At 39.1% G+C, this 19920-nt stretch overlaps 1 protein-coding gene and 2 long non-coding RNA genes across 3 annotated transcripts; 1 reads left to right on the top strand and 2 right to left on the bottom strand.

The window, feature by feature from the left end:
* Nucleotides 1-825: 825 nt before the first annotated feature.
* LOC149750980 (uncharacterized) lies at nucleotides 826-2960 on the top strand. Its single transcript, XM_089928424.1, has 2 exons — nucleotides 826-1065; nucleotides 2931-2960. Exons 1-2 carry the CDS (start codon nucleotides 826-828, stop codon nucleotides 2958-2960), a joined length of 270 nt encoding a protein of 89 aa, XP_089784550.1.
* Nucleotides 2961-4524: 1564 nt separating this feature from the next.
* LOC103724111 (uncharacterized) lies at nucleotides 4525-6272 on the bottom strand. Its single transcript, XR_015974737.2, has 3 exons — nucleotides 5995-6272; nucleotides 5493-5539; nucleotides 4525-4767 (listed from the first exon to the last, which is right to left on the bottom strand). It is a non-coding gene; the product is annotated as an uncharacterized LOC103724111 (long non-coding RNA).
* A 7696-nt stretch (nucleotides 6273-13968) lies between these two features.
* LOC103724110 (uncharacterized) lies at nucleotides 13969-15963 on the bottom strand. The gene is made up of 3 exons (XR_606766.6): nucleotides 15669-15963; nucleotides 15004-15049; nucleotides 13969-14250 (listed from the first exon to the last, which is right to left on the bottom strand). It is a non-coding gene; the product is annotated as an uncharacterized LOC103724110 (long non-coding RNA).
* Between the last annotated feature and the right edge of the window lie 3957 nt (nucleotides 15964-19920).

Genomic DNA, 19920 nt, shown 5'->3' with positions numbered 1-19920 from the left:
TGCAGGAAGAAGATGAATGAAACCACATCCATTACCCACATGTCTTTCCTTTCTTTTCTCCAGATTTCGAATTGTTATATGATCTTTACTTAGCAAAGACTTAATCATTAGAAAATGATAGCTAATCCTGACAGTTGTTTAAGGTGACTTAGGATTGAATTAGAGGTGGTAATTAGTCGGTTGATCTCATAAATCAAGGCTCATAAGGCTTGACTTGAAGCTAACTCAATCCACTTTGGTTAGAGATGCCTTACCAGGACCCAACGCGCCAACCCACACCTGATCGATTGACCCATTTAAGGTTGGAACCCATGCAGTTTTGGGCTTTATATTAAATAGGTAGGCTATTTATGTATATATTTTGTGGACTATTTGTGCTGCATATCATTTTTTTTTTTTGGTACAACGGCTACTCATCCTACTCTAATGTAAGAGTAGCCAACAAAATCAAGGCCTACAATCTGGCTCAAGAGCGAGGGAGAGCCCTGGTGTGGCCACAAGACTCCTCTAGAGTGCTACGCTGCGTAAGAGGCAACCCAGTTTGCAACTCTGTTCGCATTCCGATACACGTGCATAGCCTGGAACGCGCTGCTGTCTCTCAGCATCAATCGGATGTTAGAAAGCAGAGGACTCCCATCTTTCCTTCATCCCTCCTTCCATATTCAATCAATCACTATGACCGAATCTTTCTTTAGAATAATGTGTTCAACCCTAAGCCTCTGTCTCGCGTAGGAGATACCCTTCCAAACTGCCGCGAGCTCTACCCCAATAGCTAAAAGCCCATCGATCCACCTCCCGCCCGATCCATCAGTGCGAGATTCGGTAATGGGCGAGAGATCCCGGTCAACGTCAGCGGTTCGGCTTTCTGACGGCAGCGCGGGAAGTGGGCGGCAGGGCGACCGGAAGAACAAAGGAGGAGTGGGAGAATCGAAGGCGAGCATGACTTGTGTGGGCGACGTGGCCTTCAAGGCTTTCACCACCGGCCTGGGCGTCACCACGCTCTACCTCACCAGCACCTTCTCCATCAACTTCTACCGCGGCCTCTCCTGGCATAATGCCCAATCCGTGAGTTCTCCCACCTTTCTCTTCCCCATCCTCAAATTCCTTCAGGGCTCGTTTGGTTCGTGGGAAGCATTTTTCCTCCTAGGAATATGATTCCTGCAAAACAAATCACTAGGAAGAGGATGCCTAGAAAGTACTTTTGGCATGTTTGGTTGACCATGGAAAAGTGACAAATTTCCAAAGTGCTTATGTTTGGTTGGCTATCCACTTTCTTAGGAAGTTATGTATAATTTCTATTATGCCCTTAATAAAAATTAGGTATTTAATGCTTTTCTAATGCTAAAAGGTCTTTTTGGAAAAAAGTAAAAATGAAGTGATTCTCGTCTTATGGGAAAGTAACTTTCCCATGTTTCTCATGAGAAAGTAACTTTTTCATGAAATTTGGGAATCATATTTCCATGAGAATACAACTTTCCTGTTTTTCTTCTTTGAAAACTCCAACCGAACAAGAGGCATTTCATTATTTTTCCGTTGATCACACTATTCCCCCTTCTTTTCTCGCGGACCAAACGAGCCCTAAGAAATTTTAGGATGGGGAAGATATTTTTTAACAAATATAAGAAATTCCTTAAATTCCCGATCAACAGAAGATTTTTTTTATTATTTTTTTATTTCTGTCACGTGTAACGTTCATGCCTTCTAAGTCGATGCCTCTTTGTCCTCCAGTGATAAAATCCAAGCCCGATCTTTTTTGCAGTCTTCACTCTCCCCTGACATCGCCATTGCAATTGTGCATCTCACCTATGTTGCCCGACCTTTGCTTGAATCCACTTTGCTTGAACAGGGTTTGTCAACAAAACAAAACAAAAAAGGAGTTTTATGCTCCCCAAGAACAACAAAGAAAAAATTCCAGGCTCCGCCCCTATGGCTGCCATGTGAGGGCAGGGCAAAGGACGGCAAGGCGGGCAAGGGCGATCTGGTGGAGGTTGAGTAGAGCAAGGGAAGGCGATGCGGATGAGGTTGTACGTAACTTGAAATGGACCCGAAAGCTAAAGATATTAGGGAACCTGAAATGGCAGTTGCTTTTGGATTGCTTTGGGCCAGAACCGATTTATTTCAGCAGAAGCATGTTGGTTTTAATTGAAATTTTGGTATACAGTCATTATTATGTCTTCCATAATTGATAGAAAGTTCCCTTTAATATAGTTTTATAACCATTTTCCTTTTTACATGCACAATTTGTCAAAATTACACATACAATGGTTGCGTGTTTGCCAAATTCATACCGTCAAGAGGCCTAAAATTTCATAGGTTATGGTGGGATGACCATTTTTTCGTCAGCTATATAGTTGCCTTCCCAGAATGAAATGGATGGTTTTCGTCAACCTTCTTTGTCACAATTCTCAACATCTTTTCATGTTATTAGTGTTGTTTCTCTGCCTTGCGGTTGCCTACACAGTGTACCACGATGTTTTAAAGCAAGGTGCTATCTGTTGTTCTTGCTTTAAATGTAGAATAGATGCGACAGGGGCTCGATTTTAGACTTCTTCTTTCTTATCTTTAATTTAAGCATTATGGGGCCTCTAGTTTGTGAAACATAAGGGCTTGTGTTGGCGTGTTAAAATTTCTGGAGAGCTTCAAAGATCTTGTTTAGACCAAAAAAATGTTGCAATCCACTCATTACAGATTTGGATGCACTGCAAGAGTCAATATTACTGATAAAATTAATGCTTGGTGTCTGCCATTGCTCCTATCGAATATTCCTAGGATTCATTCTTTCAACATTTTATGGTGTTCCATAGCTTTTCTTGCCCACTGCATCCTTCTACCAGTATTATGATTTTATAACATTGCATATTTGTTATTGTGCTCATAGTTGATTTGAAGTCAGATGATTAACTAATTCCAGTCATTTTTTTTTTTTACAGAAATTGGAGGAGGAAAAATCAAAAGAGTGAAAATTGCTGTTGGCGTTCTCATGTTCTCTGATTCTATCATGTTATATTTCCAAGCAATAAGCATAAAGGTTGTCTGAGTCAACAGTTTATATTGGAAATTATTTTTGTATAGATTTTTTTTCTCTTCTTTTTGCTGCAATGGATACATGTATGCTTTATTAACTCCTACTACACATTAAGGTGTTTATATTAGTATCCATGCGCTTTACTGTGCAGCATGAGTTCATGTGGTCTTAATTTTTTGTGAGATCATTCCCAAACTTGTATATTAGCATCCATGTCAGGCCACTGACTCCATGTATTCAATAGAACCATATTTTCTAACTGCTTATTGGAATTAACCTGCATCCATATATACCACCCACTTGCCCACCAAAAAGAAAAATATAACTCCCACTTACATCTTCTATCTCCATTATTAGAAAAAATCGACTAGATTATATTTCTGCAGTCCGGTGGATAGATCTATATTGCTAATCAAAATCCATATCAATTATAGTAGGTTCCAATTATTTATTCCAAGGTGAGGTTTGGATGCGCATCCGTGTTAGAAGTTATTGGTGGCAGCTGCAAAGAACAGCAGCATGCACTATGCTGTGCAAATCGGATTTGATCCGACTCATTCTCCGATTGTTATTTGGTGGCAACTGCAAAGAACAGCAGCATGCAAATCGGATTTGATCGAAGTCGTTTGACTTATTTTGATGTTTTCTTGATGGTAATCATATATCTAGAGAGGCCAATCAAGTGATTGGCCAAGTAACAAACCAAGGCACTTTCATTGATGGTTCATATATATACTTGAGAAGCAGATTTATCATTCCATATAGATCTATATAAAGCATGCACCCCCTTCTCGAGCGAATAAATTAAATGCTATATTTTGAAAAGTTAACAACAAAAACAAAATTCTGCTTTGCTCTGAAGTTGTCGTCAGAGTTTTGCCACCCATACATGAAGCAACGTTGTCCTGAACCAGGAGATGCGGGCTCCTCTTTGCCTTCGGGTATTTCTAACACATCTCTGGTTTCTTGGGCCCTGCCTCGTCCTGGCTCTGTTGAAGCGAGCTGTGATGGTTCTTGGAAGGGGACAGTGGTGATGCAGGGGCTGGCTGCCTCATCAGAGATTGGAATGGTTTAAGTCTTCTTGCTGGAGCTGCACATCTCCATTGATGGAGCAAGATTCCATCAGCGAACATCATCAATATCTGGCTGATATCGAGGACGACAAACAATGCATCACGGGAGGCAAACAATGCAGCAAATCAAAGTGAAAAGGAACATGGGCAGACAGACTGTGAGACTTTTCATTTAGATCATCTCAACTTGGCACTTATGATCGTGAGAACAACATAACCGTGCAGCAATATAATGGAAATAGAGGAAGAAGCAGAGAAAACAAACATCTACCTGCACCGCCGACTTTTCATACATACATTGTGACGCTCCTGATATATATCATAATCATAATTCAAGAGCAAAGCAACCGCCGTATACTTATAGAGATTAATAATAAAATTCAGTAATATCTGATAATGATATAATTCATACACAGACAATAGTGATACCAAAACAAGCTATTATATATATATATATATATCCTACACAACGCCAGAAGTTATAACACGGTTCACCATCCAAATTTAGAAGTCAACTTCGAGTATTTGAGTTATTTATACAAGATCCTCAAACACTACTTTAATACACACAAGCTGATCCAAACTAGATTTATTTTAACTGAAACAGCAGCTTTGCCGCTATTTGCCCTTCCGAGAAGCTGATACATGCCTAATCTTTGATCCTTGGATCTGTAAAAGTAAGCGAAGATAATGAGTTTTACAATTCAGTAAGTAACAAAATCCACTCTATAGAACTAGATCAAGCTATATCAAGCTAAGGAAATAATATTTACTTTCAATAGCATCCACATATTAACGATGTATTTCATCTTTTCAATAATATCCACATAATGAATCAATATATTTATTAGAGTCAAGTAGAATGTTCAATCTCACAATCAGTTATACTAACATTGATATACTTAAATCCGGATAGCAAGTTCCAATCCATGTTAGCTCTACAGCCATGACTATAGCCGCAGTTATACTCTTAAATGATTTAGGTATTACTAGGACTGCCCCTGTGGTGGGGCGCCATACTTACTCTTGTGGCAAGATATCGCCATGATTACCCACATTTATACTCCCATAGCAGGGCATCACCACCATTACCATCATGGTGAGATCACAACATAATCAAGTCCGGATCATATCTCAGTTAGACTGAGAGCCGGATGATGCATGTATATATACTATATACATAATCGAGTATTATTTTCTTTTACAATACCATATTGAATTTTATAACCGAACATACCATAAATATAATTTTATATGCTCGATCCTATTAGGATGATTCAAATCATGCAGTTAATCAACAGAAATCCAGTGATAAATCAAATTTTATACGAATCACAGTAACAACTGGCACAATTAATCTTGAATAAAAATTATAAAGCTAAAATATTACTTACCAAACAAAATCAGGTAAGCTAATCATCCCACAGGAATCGTTCGAGGCCTAATAATCCAAAAACCACACATATACTAAATCAATGCTAATATTCTAAAATAGTTTTAAAATTTATAAAATTTCAAAAAATTCTAATTTCTAAACTGTTATTATTATAATAGAGGAAATGAACTGCTAATCTTGCCCTGATTTCCTCTGCGAGGCGAGAGTGGAGGCCTTTTCTAGGGCTAGAACAGAGAGGTAACAGATCAATAGAGAGGGAGAATGAGGAGTGAGTGAGAGGGGTGGAAGAGGGCATGGCAGCCCTTCATTACACGCACAGAGGGGTGGAGAAGGATTTGAGAGAATAAGGCGATGAGAGGAGGAGAGGTCGGAGGGGACTCGGTGGACGTGAGTGGAGAGGAGGAGGGGGGGGGGAGAAGAAACAGGGGAGGGCACACGAGAAGCCGAAGAAACAGGGGAGCGCGTGAGAGGGGAGAGAGAGAGAAGCAAAAGTAACCCACCTCTTAGAGGGCGACGGCGGAGGTGGGGGATCGGGTCGACTGATCCGATGCTTGAACTGCCGTATAAACTCAGCGGCCCGGCGGTCAATGCAGTTGCCATCCTGCGCCGGCACCGGAGAAGGCTTGATGGGCGCATCTCCGGCGGTGCTGCCGGGCGGTGAGCCGAGAGTCATCTTGGCGCGGACAAAGGAGGAGGCCTTGGCGACGTTGATGGCCATGAGGGCGAACTTGTCGCAAAGGGACGGTGGGCTCTTGCGCTTGGTTCCCTTGCCTGTGGGGGAATTTGGGGTCCCTATTTATTAAGGCGGGGTGATGCGACAAGGGATGGCATAGGGTGACGTCCCTGTTTATTAAGGCGGGGTATCAGATACTAATTGAAATGGACGTATGACCTCATATTTTAGCGATCCCATGCGAGCTAGCCAAATTATCAGTGTATTAGCCAAGGATAATTAACTTTTGAGAAGATGAATGTTATTTAGATGTTATTTCGTTAAAAACAATAATTATCATATATCTATATTTCTCGAAATACAATTGCTATATATATGTGTGTGTGTATATATATATATATATATACACACACATATATATATAAAGCTGAAAGAAAACAAACATCAATCATTTTCATGACTGTTCATTTATATATTTTCCAATTTAAACCTTTATACTGGGAGAGGTCTCGCAGAAACTCTAGAAATATCTCACATTACGTAGCCCTTTGCTGCATTCTGTACCGACGCATGCTGGATATATATTGCGTCATGTTTCTTACGTAAGCGTGCGTGTCGTAAGCTAGACTTGTAAGCAAGCAAAAGGCGACATGTAAGAGACAGCAGCAGCTCAAATTCTTCGACGCGTTGTATGTCCGCCACCTGCAAAACTTTATTCGGACGTTGCTTTTTGGGAGCAGTCTAGTCTAATTGAGAATAAGGCGAAGCCGATGGTGCATGAGACCTTCCATGGCCACTGATAGCTTTTTAAAAAGGGAACCTCCTATCGGCATAGCTATGTGCTTGTTTCTTTAAGTTCCAACCACTAACGCATGTCAAAAACTTTTTCCTTCGTACGCTCTCGATGCATCCCAACCTTGAGGAGCAATTAACGAATAGTCTAAAGCAATCCAATCAAAAACCACCCTTGAAAAGATCCCTCTAAGCTTGGATTTTGACACGATGTCGCACATACAGGTGGCAGCAACGCGCTCTTCTTCTTTCTTCAATTCTTCCTTCCAAAGTTTCAACCTGTCAATTAGAGTTCCCTACAGGTTTGTACTGGCGCAATTTATGAATCTGTACACATCAAAGCCTATGATTTAAAATCATGATGGCCGAGCTTTAGAACAACTAAAACAAACTTATAGACCACAACTAATCAATCCCTCCACATAAATATTGAGCTAGCATGGGATGGACATTACTCTCTCATAATGTGCAAAAAGGTAAGATTTTAAAAGCTAAACTCTAATATATTTTTTTATTAGCACGAAACTTTTTCGAACTTTAACAATGAGCCCCATAAACTCAAAAGTAATATGAAAGCATGGACTAGCAGAAGAAAGTAATGTGAAAGCATTTATTGGATAAAAAAATGATGCGAAGAAGTGGTCATGCTTCTACTATGCTTTCAACATGGCCGCTGTTGCGTGGAAGAACCTTGACGGTTTTTATTATTAGACTCTTTCCTCGTGATTCGCACATTGCCGACTTCTATTATTGCGGGTATGCGAACAGCTCAAATTCTTCGACGCGTTGTATGTGCGCTACCAGCAGAAACTTTATTTTTTTGCTAGTATTCGGACGTTGCTTTTTGGGAGCAGTCTAGTCTGACTGAGAATAAGGCGAAGCAGATGGTGCATGAGACCTTCCATGGTCACTGATAGCTTTTTCAAAAGGAAACCTCCCATTGGCACAGCTATGTGCTTGTTTCTTTAAGCTCCAACCACTAACGCACGTCCAAGACTTTTTCCTTTGTACGCTCACGATGCAATCCCAACCTTAAAGAGCAATTAAAGAATAGTATAAAGCAATCCAATCAAAAACCGCCCTTGAAAAGATCCCTCTAAGGGCCGATTTTGACACGATGTGCGCACATACGGGTGGCAACAACACTCTTCTTCTTCCTTGCTTCCAAAGTTTCAACCTGTCCTCTAGCAACCAAAAAAAAAAAAAAAAGTTTCAACCTGTCAATTAGAGTTCCCTACAGGTTTGCACTGGTGCAATTGATGAATCTGTTCACAGCAAAGTCTAACGATTGTACCTTAAGGATCGTGATTTAAAATCATGACGATCCAGCTTTAGAACAACTAAAACAGATTTATAGACCACACTATTTCGATCTGTTGTGAAGTACATTTTATAGGTAGCATAAAAGAATGAGAAGGTTTAAAGAGCTGGACACAATTGAATGATTTTTCATCCTAAAATTATTTTTTTTATTAGCATAAAACTTCATCAAACTTTAACAATTAGCCCCATAAACTCAAAAGCATTATGAAAGCATGGATTAGCACAAGAAAGTAATGTGAAGGCATTTATTGGATAAAATAATGATGCGTTCTCTTTCAACATGGCCGCTGTTGCGTGGAAGAACCTTGACGGTTTTTATGCTTTAGAGTTCTATTATTGCTTCCTGATCTTGTTTGTGCTTTGTGCATCGTAGCTGTTGAATGGGCGACTTCTATCATTTACTTTGGCACATTGCTTGGTATGAATGGGAATTCAACCTAAAGAGAACGCAAAAGGTGGATTAGATTGCGTTGGGATCAAACAAAGTAGACTTTATTCCTCTTTATCCTGAAGGATCAGGTGATTACCATATGGCATTAGAGCCGGAATATGCTGAGAGTTCGTTTCGTCAGGATGCATCAGATAATGCAGTAAATTAATAATTTTAAGAATAATTTATTTGAAAAATATAATTTTGTAGAAAAATAAATTTTACTACGTTTGGTTGATTGAAAAATTACTCAAAAAATATTGACATCAAAAAAAGATTACCGTCCCAGATACAACAAAATAATCGCCAGCATGCCAACCTACATCATTTTAACTTGCAAAATTATACTTAGCAGGCAATCGAACAAGCAGCATTTCACAACATTTGCACAAATGTTTAACACAATGTTGTCTGGTCCGTATTAGCTTCAAATTTTATGTTGTCCTCCAAAGAGCCAAAGAATAAATTTTTTTTTCTATTATACAACAAAATTTTTCAACCAAACAGATGAACCGATGATCTTGATATCAGATGCAACTTTAGTGAAATAATGGCATATCACCAATCAAACAGTGGTCCATCAAGTATAAAAACCAAACTTCTCAATCGCTTGCACAGTATAGCACCCAACCTAGGATATCCCTGATCGGAGTGGTAACCTTGTTCCAAAGCAACTTTTCAACCAATGCCCTAAATTTGCAAGCCCCAAGCATGGCAAATAAAAGGCAGAAATCTACCTCTCGAAGAAAACACCATCTATTCTCCCACATATTTTAATTTTATGTCAGGACCCAAATCAGACTGTCAATGAAATAATTGGATAAAATAGACCACCTGATGCTAAGGAATGAAATAGACTCCATTATTATGACAGAATCATCAGAAATACCATACAAATAGCAATGAATTTCTGCTAGTAACATGAAAACTGGAATTATTTACTTCAACAGAAGATTACTAATAGGTCCCCTAATTACAAGCAATTGCTGTCATGACTTTTGAATCGTTTTGGTCAACGTGCTGAATTGACATTAGAAGAGATATTTAAAACAAAAAAAAAAATTGTAAGACATTCATATAGATGAAATTATGAATATTAACATGAATGTTACATTGCTGTGATAAACCTATACTTCAAAAATATACGAATGTAAAACTTGTCAGGCCATGACGTTCATGTTTGGTAACTGATTCACTTTCAATAGTTGCTGATCCAGCTGAACTACCTTATCTACAAGGTTGACATACGGATTGGGAGGGGTAATTTATGATCTAATATATCAATCTGACAGATAGCTAAACTAAAATAAGCAAATTTTGAATTGGCATAAATAGATACAGGTAATGTTCAATCCTACTTAACCTGGTTATTAGATAAATTTGGTTCCCGAGTTAAGAGTTCCAAGCACTTTTAACTCATAAATTAACCTTAGCCTAATTATTGCAAACACTCAAAGCGGCAATAATGCAATTGAGGTGAACCTTAATCCGACCTATAGTCTTTATTTACCCCCTTCTTGTTTGTCTCATACAAGTAGGAACTTGTTCTGATTTTCAATTGTAGTTTGCAAGGATTCAAAAGAAATTGCATGTAATTTTGATTATGGTTGCAGTGTAAGCAGTAATAGCTTAAGAGCTCTAGTTGATGAAATCTCTGTTCGTTGTTTTTCCGCAGATGAATATGCCTGATGCAACATTAGCTAATACGTGGACAAGTTCAGAACACAAGCTCTGAGTCAAGCGGCTGCGACGTACATCATCTATGCCAAAGCTTTTGCAGGTTTGGTTTCAAAAATTACGAATTAGTGTCATTCTCATTCTTTTATTACTGAAGTTGTTGTTATGTAAGGTTTCTGGCTTACACATTCTTTCTTTTGGTTCTTTTCTCGAAAACATCCATGGCAGGTTCTTGTTGATTTTGTTGGTGCCGTCAAGGACGAGTGGTTGTATGAATGTGCTTCTACTTTTGGTTCTAATATGGCTTTAGATGATATCATTGTACATTTCCAGACCATGCCGCAAACAACATCTGCAGTTGCACTTTGGATGGTCAAATTGGATTCTCTGATTGTTCCTTATCTGGAAAGAGTTCAATCTAAAAGAAGATTAACAAGTTACGACGTATGATAACATCCTATTATGATTTAGATTTGTAACCTTTTCTTACGAAATCATCACGATCTCGTGCGATGCTTATTTTGTAGATATGATTTATCGTTTATCATTTTAGATATATCTTTTAATATATGGCTTGCTTTTCACAATCTAGAAATCATTCTATTAGTTGCATGGAAACGTATCACTTTGATATGCTTTCAATTAGTATTTTTTATCAGTTTTTTAGTCTCTTATTCTTTTGTTGCATCAATTCCTCTTCTGAAGCAGTTGTTGTGGTTTAAGTCTTCTATGGTTTTACCATGGATGAGTAACTGCTTTAATGCATTTGTTGTCTATGGCTAATTAACTAGTTTTGTAATTTTTAGTTTATTAACCATTCATAACAATTCTGGATTCAGTTTCCCCCAACCAGCATGGTTATGATCAGGAGGGAAAGAGAGTGCCAGAGAAGGGGAGAGATCAAGGCAACAGGAGCGGGGAGGGAGAACGCAAGGGGTCATGGGACCTGATCCCCACCGAGAGAGTTTTTTTTTTTTTTTTGCTTTATTTGTTTTTTAGTCTTGCAAGGATCAGGAGGAGAGTATAAAACAAATAAGGTCAAAATAATGTATAAATCAAAAGCAACTGAAAATTGTTCAACAGATGCTGCAGCCTATAAGAAGAGTGTACATTTTACACAGCAAAATTTATCACACAAATGGTGTATAAATGAACCCAAGAAATTCAAAGAGCAACAAGGCAATTAAACAGGTGATTTCTAAACAAAGTTCAGCCATAAAAATTAACTTTACAAAATCATAAATAACATTTTAGACTTAGTGAAAAAGCATGTCTCAAAATCAATGCGGAAAACAAATTCATAAATAAATTCATTTCCTTCATAGAATCTCAGATTATCAGCATAAGGTCACTATAGAACTTGGGCAGCATCAAGAAATTTTCAAATAAATCTGACTAACAGCTTTCTGCACCAATGCTCCACAAAATTCTTTGTCTAGTCAATCGCATGATATCCCAACAAAATCCACTCCATAAATTGACTGCCAGATGACAATCAGCCAAATTGTTTAGACAACCAACCTAGACACCATAATTAGCAAAAAATACTTTGAACAGCTTTATAGTGGCCATCTCCCTGGATATATGGCGCATGAAAACGCAGAACCAAACAAGAATAACAGCAATGGCATCAACAATAAAAAGATTGTTATACAGCGCAGTAACCATTTCTCACTTCAAATTGAAAATAAAAGACTAACATCACTTAAAACAACGTTATCAGACCAGGGAGGAATACAAGATCACATCAAACTTCAGATCAGCTAGTCAACGAGCCATAACCAAATAACTATTATCACTGCCAAAGGAGGAGGAGGAGGAGGAGAAAGTGCAGAGTAGCAGGCGATGGTGAGGTACCAGGCGGTGTAGGTGGTCATGCCCAGGCCTCCGGCCACCCAGGCCGGCCACCCCGCCGGCTCTCTCTACTGAGTAGCAGTGGTCATATAGGATCAAGATAAAGAATGCACCTGGAGAAATTCACTGCCCAGATTAAGTTGGAAAAAAAGAGGTCTCGGAGCTCCCCCAAGATCACGGAGCTCTCCAATGGCAACGTGCGCATTTCAAAAGCCGCTCTCCGAGGGGATTCTAGCTGGGTTCAGGGTTTCTTGAAGGGATTACGGGGAGAAGACGAAGGGAACCACATCCATGCTAGATGCCAAAGGGCTTCGCAACCGCTCGCGCTATCTGTCTCTCTCCTCCTGCCTCTTTTCCCGACCCCAAAACCCTACCATTCGCCTACGGGCAATTAATGGCTTAAACCCAGTGAAGTACAATAGCATCCATGTCAGGTCACTGACTCCATGTATTCAATAGAACCATATTTTCAAACTGCCTACTGGAATTCACCTGCATCCATATATACCGCCCTCTTGCCCACCAAAAATAAAAATATAACTCCCACTTACATCTTCTATCTCCATTATTAGAAAAATCGACTAGATTATACTTCTGCAGTCCGGTGTGGATTGCGAATTGCTATGGTAGATCTACATTGTTAATGATAATCTATATCAATTATAGTAGGTTCCAATTATTTACTCCAAGGTGAGGTTTGGATGTGAATCCGTGCTAGAAGTTTTTGGTGGCAACTGCAAAGAACAGCAGCATGCAGCACGCTGCGCAAATCGGATTTGATCCAACTCGTTCTCCGATTGTTATTTGGTGGCATCTGCAAAGAACAGAAGCATGCGGCGCAAATCTGATTCGATCCAAGTCGTTTTACTTATTTTGATGTTTTCTTGATGGTAATCATTCTTCCAGAGAGGCTAATCAACTGATCAGCCAGTTAACAAACCGAGGCACATTCTTTGATGGTTCATATACTTGAGAAGCAGATTTATCATTCCATATAGATCTATGCTCCAACTCGAGCGTCACATATAAAGCATGCACCCCCTTCTTGAGGGAATAAGTTAAATGCCATATTTTGAAAACTTTTTTTTTTAAAAAAAATTCTGCTTTGCTTTGAAGTTGTCATCAGAGTTTTGCCACCCATACATGAAGCAACGTTATCCTGAACCAGGAGATGCGGGCTCCTCTTTGCCTTCGGGTATTTCTAACACATCTCTGGTTTCCTGGGCCCTGCCTCGTCCTGGCTCTGTTGAAGCGAGCTGTGATGGTTCTTGGAAGGGGACAGTGGTGATGCAGGGGCTGGCTGCCTCATCAGAGATTGGAATGGTTTAAGTCTTCTTGCTGGAGCTGCACATCTCCATTGATGGAGCAAGATTCCATGGATGAACATCGTCAATATCTGGCTGAAATCAAGGACTGACAACATACGTGCATCGCGGGAGGCAAACAATGCAGCAAATCCAGGTGAAAAAGGAACATAGACAGACTGTGAGACTTTACATTTAGATCATCTCAACTTGGCACTTACGACCGTGAGAACAACGTAACTGGGCAGCAATACAATACAATGGAAATAGAAGAAGAAGAAGAAGAAGAAGAAGAAGAGAAAACAAACATCTAGCTACCACCAAGTTACACCGCAGACTTTTCATACATATATTGTCACAATCCTGATATATATCATAATCATAATTCAAGAGCATAACAACCGTCGTGCACTTATAGAGATTAATAATATAATTCAGCAATACTTTATAATAATATAATTTGTATACAGACAATAGTGATATCAAAACAAGCTATTAACGCAACGCCAGAAGTTATAACACGGTTCACCATCCAAATTTAGCAGTCAACTTCGAGTATTTAAGTTATTTATACAAGACCCTCAAACAACACTTTAATATATATAAGATGAACCAAACTTGATATATTTTAACTGAAACGGCGGCTTTGCCTTTATTTGTCCTTCCCAGAAGCTGATACATGCCTAATCTTTGATCCCTGGATCTGAAAAAGTAAGTGCAGATAATGAGTTTCACAATTCAGTAAGTAACAAAATCCACTCTATAGAACTAGATCAAGCTATATCAAATAATGCAGCTCATTTAAATCATATCATACATGATATATCTGTACAAGTAAATAAATAATATTTACTTTCACTAGCATCCACATATTAACGATGTATTTCATCTTTTCAGTAATATCCATATAATGAATCGATAAATATATTAGAGTCAAGTAGAATGTTCATTCTCACAATCAGTTATACTTACATTGATATACTTAAATCTGGATAGCAAGTTCCAATCCATTGTAGCTCTACAGCCATGACTATAGCCACAGTTATACTCCTATGATATAGGTATTATTACAGGTCGCCATACTTACTCTTGTGGCAAGGTATCACCATTATTACCTACAGTTATATTCCCACAGCAGGGCATCACCACCATTACCATCATGGTGAGATCACAACATAATCAAGTCCAGATCATATCGAAGTTAGACTGAGAGCTGGATGATGCATGTATATATACTATATACATAATCAAGTATTCTTTTCCTTTACAATACCATATTGAATTTTATAACCAAACGTACCATAAATATAATTTTATATGCTTGACCCATTAGGATGATTCAAATCATGCAGTTAATCAACAGAAATCCAGTGATAAATCAAATTTTATACGAATCACACTAACAACAGGCACAATTAATCTTGAATAAAAATTATAAAGCTAAAATATTACTTACCAAAAAAATCAGGTAAGCTAATCATCCCACGGGAATCGTTCGAATCCTAATAATCCAAAAACCACACATATACTAAATCAATGCTAATATTCTAAAATAATTTTAAAATTTATAAAATTTCAAAAAATTCAAATTTCTAAACTATTGTTATTATGATTGAGGAAATGAGCTGCGAATCTTGCCCTGATTCTGTCTACGAGGCGAGAGTGGAGGCTTTTTCTAGGGCTAGATCAGAGAGGCAACAGATCAATAGAGAGGGAGAATGAGGAGTGAGTGAGAGGTGGAAGAGGGCATGGCAGCCCTTCACTACACGCACCGAGGGGTGGAGAAGGATTTGAGAGAATAAGGCGATGAGAGGAGGAGAGGTCGGAGGGGACTCGGTGGACGTGAGTGGAGGGGGGGGCGTGATAGGCGGCGGCGGCGGGCTGTCTCGGCGTGCGGTGTCAGGTGGAAGAGAGAGGAGGAGTCGCACGAGAAGCGGCGGAACAGGGGAGCGCGTGAGAGGGGGGAGAGGGAGAGAGAGAGAGAGAGAGACGGTGGAGAGGGGCTGGGGGCGCGGTCGCGGGGGCGAAACAGAGGAAACAGGGGAGGTCGCGGCCGCCCTCCGTAGCGCATTCATCGTAGTATTGATATATATGCCATGCTAAGGAGCATAAGTAGCCCACCTGTTAGAGGCCGGGGATCGGGGAGGGACAACCTCATCCGCTGCACCCGGATCGGGTCGACTGATCTGACGCCTGAACTTCTGTATAAACTCATCGGCCTGGCGGTCAACGCTGTGGCCATCCTTGGGATCCTGCGCCGGCCCCGGAGAAGTCTCGATGGGCGGACCTCCGGCGGTGCTGCCGGGCGGTGAGCCGGGAGTCATCTTGACGGGGACAAAGGAGGCGGCCTTGACGACGTTGATGCCCACGAGGGCGAACTTGTCGCAAAGGGTCTTGTGGGTTCTTGCGCCTTGGGGTCCCTATTTATAGGCGGGGTGACGCGATGAGGAATGGTATAGAGTGACGTCCCTATTTATTAAGGCGGGGTATCAGATACTAATTGAAATGGATGTATGACCTCATACTTGAGCGATCCCACGCGAGCTAGCGAAATTATCAGTATATTAGCCAAGGATAATTAACTTTTTCTCATCCATTGAAAGATGATTGTTATTTAGTTGTTATTTCATTAATTACAATAGTTATTGTATATCTGTATTTCTCGAAATACAATTGCTATATATATATATATAGCTGAAAGAAAACAAATATCTATCATATATGTTTTCCAATTTAAACCTTTCTACTGGGAGAGGTCTCGCGGAGACTCTAGAAATATCTCACATTACGTAGCTCTTTGCTGCATTCTGTACCGACGCATGCTGGATATTGCGTCATGTTTCTTACGTAAGCGTATGTGTCGTAAGCTAGACTTGTAAGCAAGCAAAAAGCGACAAGTGAGGCTCTACGCCGCGGGTAAGCGAACAGCTCAAATTCTTCGACGCGTTGTATGTCCGCTACCAGCAGAAACTTTATTTTTTTGCTAGTATTCGGACATTGCTTTTTGGGAGCAGTCTAGTCTAATTGAGAATAAGGCGAAGCAGATGGTGCATGAGACCTTCCGTGGCCACTGATAGCTTTTTCAAAAGGGAACCTCCTATCGGCACAACTATGTGCTTCTTTCTTTAAGTTCCAACCACTAACGCAAGTCAAAAGCGTTTTCCTTTGTCCGCTCTCGATGCATCCCAACCTTGAGGAGCAATTAACGCATAGTCTAAAGCAATCCAATCAAAAACCACCCTTGAAAAGATCCCTCTAAGCTTGGATTTTGACACGATGTCGCACATACGGGTGGCAGCAACGCGCTCTTCTTCTTTCTTCAATTCCTTCTTCCAAAGTTTCAACCTGTCAATTAGAGTTTCCTACAGGTTTGTACTGGTGCAATTGATGAATCTATACACAGCAAAGCCTATGATTGTTCCTTAAGGGTCGTGATTTAAAATCATGATGATCGAGCTTTAGAACAACTAAAACAGATTTATAGACACAACTAATCCCTCCACATAAATATTGAGCTAGCATGGGATGGACATTACTCTCTCATAATGTGCAAAAAGGTCAGATTTTAAAAGCTAAACTCTAATATATTTTTTTATTAGCACGAAACTTTTTCGAACTTTAACAATGAGCCCCATAAACTCAAAAGTAATATGAAAGCATGGACTAGCAAAAGAAAGTAATGTGAAAGCATTTATTGGATAAAAAAGTGATGCGAAGAAGTGGTCATACTTCTACTATGCTTTCAACATGGCCGCTGCTGCGTGGAAGAACCTTGACGATTTTTATTATTAGACTCTTTCCTCGGGATTCGCGCATTGCAGACTTCTGTTATTGCTTCCTGATCATGTTACTTGTTGAATGGACGACGTTTTCAGCTTGGGGACCATTGCTTTGCCGCATTGCTTGGTATGAATGGGATTTGAACCTTAGAGAAAGCAAAAGGTGGATTAGATAGCGTTGGGATCAAACAAAATAGACTTTATTCCTCTTTAAACATTCTAAAGGAACAGGTGATTCTTAGCGATATGGTGATCGATTGGATTCGGCGTACTGAGCGACATGTAGACGACCATACTTTTTTTAGCGATACACGGCGGAAGGTGGATTAGATAGCGTTGGGATCAAACAAAATAGACTTTATTCCTTTTTAAGCATTCTGAAGGAACATGCGATTCCTAGCGATATAGTGATCGATTGGACTCGGTATGCTGAGCGATATATAGACGACCCTCCTTTTTTTAGCGATATACGGCGGATGGTGAGAGACTGTGACTCTTTTTACATTGCTCATGTGTACTAAAAGACGGATAGAACAGTTGATTAGGTTGCTTCCTTTACTGCCCATCACTTCGGAAAGGTCTCATGGACATGGTCTGAGATTGTACCTCCATCTTTATGCCTAAAAATGTAAATAGGTCGGGTCGGGTCGGGTCCTGAGTGACCCCGACCCGATCCAATTTTTTGTTCAAGTCCTAATTTTGGATCCAGACCCAATTCGGTTGAAGATCGGGTCGGATCAGGTTCGGGTCCAAGCCAGGTTGGATTCGGATTTGAACCGGATTCACTTTTTTTGTGATTTGGGAAAAAATTTGGGTAAACCTAATTTGGTCATATGATAATTATGAGGTGCTGGGTGACCCATGACTCGAAAGACTTGCAATTGATCTTCAGTCAGAACGGATGACTCATGACTTACTAAGCAAGTCGGTCTTTAAGCCAAATTTCATATCACACTATTTTTTATCTATATGACTGATTGGACGGAACTTGGTCTCCAAAACCCAATACCATTGCAGAAAACTGGCACATGACCCATATTCAGTTCAGCGTTCCCTCACTTTCTCCCTTCAAAAGTTTAAAGAAACAAAAACCAAGAAAAAGAAGGAAAAAAAAAAAGCCAGCTACCGAGACACCAGAGGTATCAATAGTGTAATAGATCGAGAGAGAATCCTGACGGGCTGAGGTTCCTTTGGATTCTGTGAACCTATGCTTGTTGCTATCCTTCCGCGTTTGAACCCTACTCCCCTTAGGCCTTAGAGCTTTTCCTCCTTTCTCTTTCTCTCTCTCTCTCTCTTCAGGTCCATTCAGGTCGAATTGGATCCATTTGGTAAATCCAGTCTCGATCCAGAAAATGAATCAGATCCAATTTAAGAACCTGACCCGGACCCGCAAATTTTAAAATTTGGATCGGATCGGGTCTATGCGGGTCGACCCAACTCATTTGCAGCCTTATTTATGCCACATATTGTATCTTGGCTCAGTTGGTTGCACTTACGTCAGATTAATGTAAGCGACAGTTTTACCAAAAAAAAAAGAGGAATAAGTGATTATCGTACAGCATTAGAGCCGAAATATGCTGAGAGTTGGTTTCGTTAGGATGTATCAAAAATTAATAATTTTTTAGAATTATTTATCTTAAAAAATAATTGTATAAAAAAATAAATTTTATTATGTTTGGTTTCTAGAAAAATTACTAAAAAAATAGCATTGGAAAAAAATTACTGTGTATGGTTGGAAGTAATTTTATAAAGAAATATTGTCAAACACGCAACAATATTATTAAATAAATAATTTAGTTAATATCATTTTTTCTAAATTTATTTGTCAGCTATTTATGGCCCACTTACATAAACACCACTAATATTAGCCATTTTAAATATTAAAATATATTTAAATATTAAAACACCACTATATTTAACAAATATTTTCAAGTTAATTATATATATAAAAATATATTTTTATTAGAAATAAATTTCAGTATGTTTTGGTATATAAACAATTACATTAATCATGAATAAATCTTACGTTAGATTTATTGATAACAAATAAATATTTATTAATAATTAGTTTTCTTATTAACAGATATATTAATATATTAAATATGTTATTATCAATAAATATTATTAATTAATATATTAATATAATATAAATGAGGGTATTTTCATCAAAAATGATATTTTTATAATACCACCATTTGGTAATTGAGCATAGGAAAACAAATATTTTTTTTTTTTTTGCTAAGGCGGATAGATCATACGTGACGAGAATGGATACACTCAATAAAATTGAAAAACAAAATAATTCGGAGTGCCCGGGGTAACTCTCCATCTCCAGCCCATAGGGTACTATCGAAGTGACTGGCTATATAAACAGCCACCCAGTTCGCAGCCTCATTAGCTTCATGGAATACATGCTTAGCCTGTAAGGCCTCTCCAGTCCCCACCATTGTCCAGATATTTCGGAGCAAAGAATGGACGCAATCATTACCCCTTGGGCCTCCCAAATACTATCATTCTGTGGTATTTGATTTACCTTCTTTTTTAGAAAATAGTTATGAGACTTGCCCTGATCTCTTATCTACTTTTAGGACCAA

The sequence above is a fragment of the Phoenix dactylifera genome, chromosome 18, assembly GCF_051530095.1.
Source record: "Phoenix dactylifera cultivar Ajwa chromosome 18, Ajwa_hap1_PhDact_Kaust_v1.1, whole genome shotgun sequence".
NCBI classification, from domain to species: domain Eukaryota; kingdom Viridiplantae; phylum Streptophyta; class Magnoliopsida; order Arecales; family Arecaceae; genus Phoenix; species Phoenix dactylifera.
The sequence above is the reverse complement of the archived record's forward strand: the minus strand, read 5'-3'. Positions and strand labels throughout refer to the sequence as shown.